The sequence below is a fragment of the Corylus avellana genome, chromosome 6, assembly GCF_965113065.1.
Source record: "Corylus avellana chromosome 6, dhCorAvel1.hap1.2, whole genome shotgun sequence".
In the NCBI taxonomy this organism is placed as follows: domain Eukaryota; kingdom Viridiplantae; phylum Streptophyta; class Magnoliopsida; order Fagales; family Betulaceae; genus Corylus; species Corylus avellana.
The window spans coordinates 4995977-5005751 of NC_142495.1; the positions used below are offsets into that span (position 1 = coordinate 4995977).

Consider the following 9775-nt stretch of genomic DNA (forward strand, 5'->3'; position numbering starts at 1 on the left):
AATTGGGTATGAGGTCCATCTTGGAGGAATTACTTCCAATTTTAATTATTTTATTAAGGCAGATGCTAATGCCTCACGTTTTGTTTAGCTCTCTGAAAGTATAAATAACAGGAAAGAGATTTTAAAAATAAGTTTTTTTTTTTTTTTTTTTTTTTTTAAAAAAAATAATAATAATATAAGTAACCAAATTAAACAAACCAAAAGCATTTTTCTCCAAAATTCCTTTTTTTTTTGTTTGGTTCGGGTGGATCCATAGTCAATTACCGAACTTGTCAAATGGGCACACCTAAATGGGTTATAGCTAGGGCTGGGTCAAGCATTTCAATGACTTTTGCCTGGCCGGCTTGACCTCAGGCCTATAGCGACAGTACGCCCCACAAAAAGACCTTTAATTAAAAAGGAAAAATGGAAAGTTTTTTTTTTTTTTTTTTTGAAATACGGAAAGTAAGTTTATTCTCTCTCTCTCTAAAAAAAAAGACAATTTATATATAAAATAAAATAAAAATGCTATATGCTCAAGTAATGTCACTTCATCCTTCTAAAGTATACCCAACCTTATATCACATCATATTGAAAGATGATGTATAACATTATTCATAGTAGATCAAGTCTAATGTGGCTCAATTGTCTTCATAACATTTAATGAATAAAAATAAAATTGTTCACTAAATAACATTTTTCTAAAATAAAATCCAAGTAAGACCGACTCATTATTATCCACTTGAGTTGAAACTGAATGACAACTATTTACTCAGACTTCCCATTATTTTTTTTATTCTTTAGCTTATTTGTTTAACTATTTAAAGTTACCTTATCTTCCCAAATTTCAGTTTTTAACATATTTTTTTTTCCTTGTTTAACTTTATTGACGTTTATAGAAATTCCAATTCCCTTATTAAAGTAATTTATAGGTAAATAACAAGACGATAGATTTTGTTAGCTAACCCTTCGTTTTATTAGGTGTGATCTCAACTGATTGAACTATCTCTTAAAGATTATAAATTTTACTTGTGTCCAAAATAAACAATATTTCAAAATTTAATAAAAAAAATTACTTATTAAAGTTTTATCACTCATAACTTCTTCATTAAGTTCTGAAATGATCCGAGTCAACCCAAATAAATAATAATAATACAAAGTTACTAACAAACAAAACGAAAATGAAAACCATCGGTATTAATAAGATGAGATAGCCATTCAGATTTCCTCATTTATTTATTTGCGGTAATTGTGGCCACCAGCATCACGCGAACTCCAAACTGCGTTGCTGGAATATCGCCACCTCAGACGTCCAGGCCACGCCGTCTTCGTGATTGCAGGGTTGGGGGGATTTAGAGAAATGAGAACTTTGAATACGAGTACGGATCTGTTCGACCCGAGGACCGTGATGGAGTCGGATTTCTCGAGCGGTGTATCGCCTGCGGACGCCGATTTCGGGTTCGCTTTCAACGACAGCAACTTCTCGGACCGGATGCTCCGGATCGAGATCCTGGGAGACCAGCCAGAGAACAGGCCCGATTCGGAGGCGTGCATCAGTATTGCCGATTGGGCACGGCACCGGAAACGGAGGCGAGAGGATATCAAGAAAGAAAACGGTAAGATATTTTGCTGTTTGCTTCTGTGGTTCTGCTTGCTTGCTGAGAAAATTTGGGAATATTTGAGGAAAACTATGTTTTAGAGTTTTATCCTTGTTTTTATGAGGGGAAATTTGAACCTTAGTTTAGTTACATCTCAAGTTGCTTCTATGAGGCTGTGTTTGGTTACAAATTTGCTTGATTTCCTATGTATCTGGCTGGGTGAGGAAAAGATAACAAACTGAAGTCCTAGACGCTAGAGAGAATTTCCATTTGATTTTCTAGGGTACTGTTTGGTCTCTGAAGAAGTGGGGAAAATAATTGAAAATTTGGACATTGATACTAAGCTAAAGGATTTTGGTTCTATTTTCCAGGATTTCTGTTTCGTTTATGCGAAAGAAAAAAATAGTCTTATTCGTTATTGCCACGAAGTTAAAATTTTTCATTTGGTTTTCTGGGCCTATGCTTCTTTATGAGAAAATCAAGGGAAAGGAAAGAAACGAAGGTAATATAATATATATGGTTTTAAAGCTTAGATAACGTTATAAAACTAAATTTTCCATTTTATTTGCTAGGTTTCTGTTGGTTTTGGGAAAAAAGTTGAGCTCAAGAAAAGCTATTGAGGTTTTAAAAAATCTTTCGGGCAATGCTGTTTAGGTTTTTGAAAATGAAAACCGTGTTTAGGTAGAGATGAACAAAAACTCAAGTCAACTGGACGACCAAGAAGTTTATAATGCTTTTCTTTTCCATCACTTTCAATATAACCACTCGGAGTTTACTGCTTGACATTAAAACTTGAGGAGTAAATGGTTAAAAGCGACTACCAAGCCTAGCTGTTCAGAGTATTGCAGCAATGAAAATAACATTTAGAGATATATGTGTCCCTGCATCTTTTGTTTTAGACAACTGAGAAAATAAGAAAGTTGACTCTTTTGAGCCTCACTTTCTGAGCCGTATGGGAGAGATGGCTTTTTACTATTATATATATATATATATATATATATATATATATATTATCCACTTTGTCTGCAATAAAACATTGTTATTGCTTTACATTTGTTTTAATTTTGATATTGTTGTGCTAGAACTTATAAAAAAAAAATGGTTCTGCTTGAACTTGAATAATGGATTGTTTGATTGCTTTTATTTGATTTGGGAAATATGATAAGCAAAGTCTACATGCTGATGCTAAGTTGTCTTATTCATTTCTAGAGTTTTGATTCTCCTTCTCAATGTATGCTGACATCTCATGTTGTTTCTTTACTTACCTCATGCTGATTGGAAAAGAGACAGGAAAGTATCAGATTGCCTTGGTGGTAAGATTTTATTGAAGTGTATGGGTTTTGTATGGCTAAGAACATTTCAAAATCCTAGAGTTGAATAGGATTATTTCAATTTTGTAATAATAGCCGCTTTTGAACAGCTTGCTGTCTTTGGTAGTTAAAGGATTGTGATGTATTGATTGGTGGGATTGTCTGTTAGCATGCATACTTGTCTTTTTGTTTATTTCATTATAATTAATGTCTCTATGTGTGGATATGGTGTGCTGTCTTGCTCTCGTTATGTTAATTAATGCTTACCTTTTGTTTTCAGTTCTAGATCTCACTGCAGGACCGGAGGAGCAAATTTTGAACGGTAACCAGCCTGATATGGATGATTGTGTGGTCTGTGAAAACCCTGATGAGGAAGTAGTTGCAATGAGTGAAGAATCACCCTCAGGTATGAAACAATCTTAGATAGAATTGTTCCCTTATAATCTTGTTTTCTAGAATAAGAATATGTTTGATCTGATTTTGTCCTAAAAAAGAAAAAGAAAATTTGCTTGATCCAAGTCTTTCAAAATTAGTGAGACCTGTCTTATTTAGAACTTCAGGGAGTACAATAACATCCAAAAAATAATCTAAAAGGGGAAGGGAAAGAACTTAGACATGTATAAAATGTTCTTGTCTTCTTGCAGCTTAAGAAAATTGTTCTTTTCAGAACTGTTTAGCTTGTGTATGTATTTTAAAAATGCTTTTTGTTCTGGTAGGTGATGAAGCTGGAAATAGCAATGATTCAAGCTGGAGTATGGATTTTTCTACGGTTGTTAGAGTTAAAACATTACATATCAGCTCTCCTATTTTGGCTGCCAAAAGTCCATTCTTCTATAAGGTATAAGTCACATATTACCGTGAGGTGGTTTTACATAGTACTTATGATAGTCTCCAGATGGTCTTTTCTTTTCATTCCTGTTTCTTTTTTTTGGTTTTATTGTAGTTATTCTCAAATGGTATGAGGGAGTCGGAGCAGCGACATGTAACCCTTCGGATCAATGCCTCTGGTATAAACCAATATCATAAACTTTTTTTTCCCTATTATCCTTTATATTGGTGTTTTCCCTGGCAAGTTCAACTTTTCTTATATTTGTTTTCCCGTGGTACAGAGGAAGCTGCTCTCATGGAGCTCCTGAATTTTATGTACAGTAATACCTTATCCGTAACTACAGCTCCTGGTTTGCTGGATGTTCTTATGGCCGCCGACAAATTTGAGGTTGCGTCATGCATGAGGTACTGCAGTCGACTATTGCGGAATATGCCCATGACGCCTGAGTCTGCTTTGCTTTATCTGGAGCTTCCTTCTAGCGTTTTAATGGGTGAGGCAGTCCAGCCTTTGACAGACACTGCAAAGCAGTATCTTGCTGCCCGCTATAAGGATATGACCAAGTAAGTTCTCTGATCATTTATACTTACCAAAAAAAAGTTATGACGAAGACCACACCTTACATGGTGCTATCAGAATGGTCTTTTTTCTGCTTAACCTTCTTTATTCAAAATTGAATCATATGAATTATGATTATGGTGGATGGTTGGACTGGCTTTTCAAAGGAAAGAGTCATGTTAACGATACCTGTCAAAGAGGTTTTAAACATTCTTCTCATCAGTTGTCCTTTTATTTTGCATCTCATGAGGTTTCTCTCATGTTTTCATGTTAGTCTCACCTCACTTTTAATTTACATAAGGAGAATGCCACATATTGTTGTTAGTTGTAAAACATAAAACTTTTCTAAATGTTTTTATATGTCCACTTAGCATTTTCTTTAATGATTGCAGCACCTATATTTTTTGGGCTTGATTAAACAGGATCCTTATGTTGTGACATCATCTAACATGAAAAGCGGTTTATATGGCATTTATAGCAAAGTTGATGCGCACAACCATCAGCAAGGTGCAAATAGCACCATCATTAGTAAAGCACAATTGTTCTCAAATCAATTTCTTGTTAATTCTTTATTAATTACTGCATTTTCTATGATTGTTCTTGTTGTCGTTTTCTTCATCTGTGATTTGCCTTTTGGGAGTTAGCTCATGTATGGGTACTTTTGACCAGGTTCCAAGAAGAGGTGATGGCCTTGCCCCTTGCTGGAATGGAGGCAATATTGTCCAGTGATGATCTCCAGGTTCCATCAGAGGATGCTGTATATGACTTTGTGTTGAAGTGGGCTAGGGCTCAGTACCCAAAACTGGAAGAGCGGCGAGAAGTCCTGGGGTTACGTCTTGCACGCTTCATTCGCTTCCCTTACATGAGCCCCCGGAAGCTTAGGAAGATCTTACTCTGTAGTGACTTTGATCATGAGGTTTCAACCAAGCTCGTGTTAGAGGCCCTCTTTTTTAAGGCCGAAGTCCCACACCGCCAACGCATTCTAGCTGCAGAAGAGTCTGCCACCTCAAATCGTCACACTGTGGAGCGGGCCTACAAGTATCGGCCTGTTAAGGTGGTAGAATTTGACCTTCCCCGTCAGCAGTGCGTGGTATATCTGGACCTGAAGCGGGAGGAGTGTGTAAATTTGTTCCCTACTGGACGGGTGTATTCTCAGGCATTCCATTTGGGTGGGCAGGGGTTCTTCCTGTCAGCCCACTGCAACATGGATCAGCAGAGCTCTTTCCACTGCTTTGGGCTGTTTCTAGGGATGCAGGAAAAGGGGTCAGTGACTTTTGCGGTAGACTATGAATTTGCAGCAAGATCGAAGCCAACAGAGGAGTTTGTTAGCAAATACAAAGGCAACTACACATTCACTGGGGGCAAGGCAGTTGGGTACCGAAACCTATTTGCCATACCATGGACTTCCTTCATGGCTGAGGATTGTCTCTACTTTATAAATGGCGTCCTCCATCTTAGAGCTGAGCTTACCATCAGGCACTGACTCTTCTCCCTCCACCCTTCCGTTTCTCAAATCTTTAGACTGATTTGCCCCCTCCTAGTCGGTGGCCCTAACTTTATGAAGACAAAAAAAAAAAAAAAAAACAAAAACAAACAAAAAACAAAAAACTTGTAATAACCAGTATTATGCTCTCTAGATACTTTTCGGTAGCAGGTTGAGTGATGTTTTCAAATATTTCTCGTTCTGAGCCTACTACTTGTGCTCGCACAGGGAACGGGGAAAAGTGTAAATGGGTTTGAGTAGTTTTTGTTGTAGAACTGTATGAGATAGCTTATAGTCTCTTCGAAATTTGTACTCTGTATGTTGGTTGAGCTCATGAAATCTATCAGATGCGTATATGCTTGACGCATTTTGGCGTTGATACAGCTCTTTTACAACTTAGCACTAGGAATCCAATCCTCGCTCGCTTCTGGAAACACAAGGAGGATAATGTTCTCCATTGAGGTGGGTTCGACGAAAGTTCCTGCTCCTGCAGGTATTCCTGGACCTTGCTATCTTTCTTGTAGAGATGCGAGGTTTCTCATTACTTTTTTCAAAAATTTAGTTAAAATTTTTATTTTTTGTCTTCAGATAAAGTTATCTTGTTTCGAGGTTACGACTTTGTGATGCAGGACGGAGGAGAACAACAGAAAATAGATTAAAAAAAAACATAAATAGATAGATAAACCACGTTGATTAACAAAAACATAAATAGATAGATAAACCATGTTGATTAACAATGGGGTTTTGGTAGAGTCTTACTACCAAGAAGAAATGAACAATCATGTCTTCAAGAAAATATATTTTTTTCATTAATCATAATGTCTTTCTAAGAAAGAATTCAAAAGAACACTTACATAGTCATTAAATTATAAAATAACTCCAACCCTATTTTGACCGGCTATGGGCCAAGCCCATTATTAAAACTATAAAATACATTTAACTCTTTAAAATATAAAACCCTAAAGACTACTTTTTTCTTTTCTTCCTGCATGTAGTTGAGCTAACTTTTATATTCCAACTCCAATTAACCTAAGAAAATTATTGTGAGGCTCCCCCCAATAGAATCCCAGGAGGAGAAGTGGCACGACGTTGCAGGCAGCAAGGATATAAATCGTCAGCGCATGCACCCCCATCCACTCCATAAGCACAGTAGGGCGCCTATATCCACACACATCAACCATGAAGTAAATTGCAGCAAAAAGAATGCCAGCAACACCAGCAGTGAAACACGAGTAGCTGAATGTGTAAAGAGACTTGTTAAAATGCATCCCACAGGAATCCAAGGCAAAGCCCAAGATAATGAGACAAGCGGTTGTGATCATCCAGTGAAGCATCCTATCTCTGTGATCCTTATAATGGACAATAATGTGCCCATAATGCAAACCAACCAAGCAGGTAACAATGGCCATCACAGAGCTTAAAAGCCCTTCAGGATCAAAAGGGGCTTGACACCATGATGGAGCATCAGACGGTGATGGGCCATAGTCTGGGGAGTTAATACTGCATTGATGTGTTCTTGCGTAGACTGGTCTTGTATATAAATGTTGTATACCCAATATCTTACGGTCAATCATTCCAACAGCATTACAAGCTGGGCCAGTGTCACGGCGGACTCCACATTTGACGGTAAACAATTTTGGTGCAGAGGAGGAAGTTGCAATTGGAATCTGAAAGTCCCAATCAGGCACATACAAGCCATATGACAAGGAAAGATATAGAGTTGTAAGCATGAAAGCCAAAGCCCACTGGAATCGATACTTCCTGAGCAGAGATGATCCGGAATTAACATTAATGTTATTATTATTATCACCCTTGAGCCAAATCTCACACAATGCTGTCACCAGATATGCTATGGCAATTCTCTGGAGTATACCCATCCATCTCATATATTTTATATCCACTCCATAAGTTAAATCGTTTATGCGATGAATGAAGCCGCCTTGAAGGAAAATGCCTAATGTGAAAAGCTTGGAAGCCCGTAATATTGCTTTTCTGGTTGCAACAGCTCTGCATGCCAATTTCTTGTACGTAAGCACAAGTGAAATACCAACAATGAAGAGGAAAAACGGCATGACAAAATCTGCAAGGGTTGAACCATTCCAAGGTGAATGGTTAATAGCAGGCAGGATTCCACCAGCATTATCCACGAGTATCATTACCGCCACAGTGATGCCGCGAAATACGTCCAGTGAGGCAATACGTTGCTTTTGCTTGCAACTTTCCTCTTTAATCGTATTGAACCCACCAGCGGCATTAGGCTCAATAGCCGAGGATCTTGCATCAAGGGCCATTTCAACATCATCTTCATCCTCAGGATCATCGCGTCCTCTAATAGCCTCGTACATTCCTCTCGATCTCTTTATTTCTATTCTAAATTTCCCTTTTTTCGCCTTCTACTTCTCTTCTCTCTCTCTCTCTGTCTCTCTCTTCTCTCAAGATACCAAGTGCGTGTATTACGTGTTTTATTTATAGGCAAAAAGCAATCCCCTTAAAAGAACATAATCCTAATTAAAGAGAGGTATTAAAATTTAGAGTCTTAAAAGGACTAGGATTCTTCCAATCCGGCAAGTGATCAACTTCGAATTAGACAAGGAAACGAATAAATACATAAATAAAGGAAAATGTTAATGCCACAACATAAATTCAACTTATTGCTAACTTCTCTCCTACGTGTTATTTAAAAAAAAAAAAATTGATAGAGAGGATTTTGGAATTTTGAAAATTTAGAAAAAAAGACAATTTATTTGGTTTAAAATTCAAATTTTTTTTATACGTAAAAGAGAAGCTGACCATAAATTGAGTTTGTGTTGTGTTCGTATCAAAGCTCACAAATAAATATCAGAAAACCTATATCCAATCCAGCAAGTGAACTTCCAAATTCGTAACACGTGTTTTATTTATAGGCAAAAAGCAAGCCCCCCTTGAAGATTTTTACAATAGAAAAAGAATATAATCCTAAAGAGAGAGGTATTAAAATCTAGAGTCTTAAAAGGTCTAGGATTTTTCCAATCCAGCACGTGAACTTCGAATTAGACAGGGAAACGAATAAATAAATAAATAAATATCTATATATATATATAGCCAACCGCAACTCCACAAAAGCTCTGCTTAACATCGACGCGAGCGAATATATATCTATATATAAACAAAAGTATATATATAGCTCCTCTTCTCTCACATTCACACACACACAAAGCAAGCAAGCAAGAGCAACAAGATGCCGAAGAATAAGGGAAAGGGAGGGAAGAACAGGAAGCGAGGAAAGAACGAGGCGGACGACGATAAACGGGAGTTGTTGTTCAAAGAAGACGGGCAAGAGTACGCCCAGGTGAACCGAATGCTGGGGAACGGCCGGTGCGAGGCCACGTGCATCGACGGCACAAAGCGACTCTGCCACGTCCGCGGGAAGATGCACAAGAAGGTGTGGATCGCTGCGGGGGACATCGTACTCGTTGGGCTCAGGGACTACCAGGACGACAAGGCTGACATCATCCTCAAATACATGCCCGACGAGGCCAGGCTCTTGAAGGCCTACGGGGAGTTGCCGGAGACTACCAGGTTGAACGAGGGGATTGCTGCTGGATTGGTCGAGGAGGATGAAGGAGTCGGGAGTAATTATGTTGTGTTCGAGGATGAGGATATTGATAAGATTTAGAAGAGAGAAAGATCCATATATATATATGGGGTTTCGAATTTTGCTTTTCTTATGTTTTTGATTCCATTTTCTGTTTTCTAATTATACCATTACTGAAAATATGTAAGGTTTTATTTTTCATATAATATTGAGCGGTTCTATAGATTTTAAATTTTTAATTGTTCCTTGTTCCTCTCAAGAATGGTTTTAATCGCCCTAAACATATTTAATTAAACAAGTTAAACTTATTAATTATAACTTACTAATTTTGTGTTGGCTTCGTAAATTTGCAAATCGTTTTCCAGCCAATGAAACTCGGGTCTTGTGCCTTGAATTCCACTTGAAGGCAGTAATGTTATTGCAGTTGTATCATGATTGGTGGAATGG

General features: G+C 37.5%; 3 protein-coding genes across 3 annotated transcripts; 2 read left to right on the forward strand and 1 right to left on the reverse strand.

Annotated features, from left to right (window-relative positions):
• The first annotated feature begins 1215 nt into the window (after positions 1–1215).
• Positions 1216–6131, forward strand: LOC132186914 (BTB/POZ domain-containing protein POB1). Its single transcript, XM_059601032.2, has 6 exons — positions 1216–1595; positions 3168–3293; positions 3604–3725; positions 3831–3894; positions 3997–4276; positions 4941–6131. The coding sequence occupies exons 1-6, from the start codon at positions 1340–1342 to the stop codon at positions 5752–5754; spliced, it is 1662 nt and encodes a 553-aa protein (XP_059457015.1). The 5' UTR covers positions 1216–1339; the 3' UTR covers positions 5755–6131.
• Positions 6132–6761: 630 nt separating this feature from the next.
• Positions 6762–7910, reverse strand: LOC132186602 (uncharacterized). The gene has a single exon (XM_059600583.2). The coding sequence runs from the start codon at positions 7908–7910 to the stop codon at positions 6762–6764; it is 1149 nt and encodes a 382-aa protein (XP_059456566.2).
• A 963-nt stretch (positions 7911–8873) lies between these two features.
• Positions 8874–9538, forward strand: LOC132188432 (eukaryotic translation initiation factor 1A). The gene has a single exon (XM_059602877.2). The coding sequence runs from the start codon at positions 8972–8974 to the stop codon at positions 9407–9409; it is 438 nt and encodes a 145-aa protein (XP_059458860.2). The 5' UTR covers positions 8874–8971; the 3' UTR covers positions 9410–9538.
• The last annotated feature ends 237 nt before the right edge of the window (positions 9539–9775 follow it).

What these genes read in the sequence shown, in the direction of transcription:
- LOC132186914 (XM_059601032.2), top strand. Translation starts at nt 1,340, where the DNA reads ATGAGAACTTTGAATACGAGTACGGATCTGTTCGACCCGAGGACCGTG. An exon ending in AAAGTCCATTCTTCTATAAG is followed by an intron (nt 3,726 to 3,830) that starts GTATAAGTCACA and finishes GTTTTATTGTAG; the next exon opens with TTATTCTCAAATGGTATGAG. An exon ending in CCTTCGGATCAATGCCTCTG is followed by an intron (nt 3,895 to 3,996) that starts GTATAAACCAAT and finishes CCCGTGGTACAG; the next exon opens with AGGAAGCTGCTCTCATGGAG.
- LOC132186602 (XM_059600583.2), bottom strand. Translation starts at nt 7,910, where the DNA reads ATGATACTCGTGGATAATGCTGGTGGAATCCTGCCTGCTATTAACCAT.
- LOC132188432 (XM_059602877.2), top strand. Translation starts at nt 8,972, where the DNA reads ATGCCGAAGAATAAGGGAAAGGGAGGGAAGAACAGGAAGCGAGGAAAG.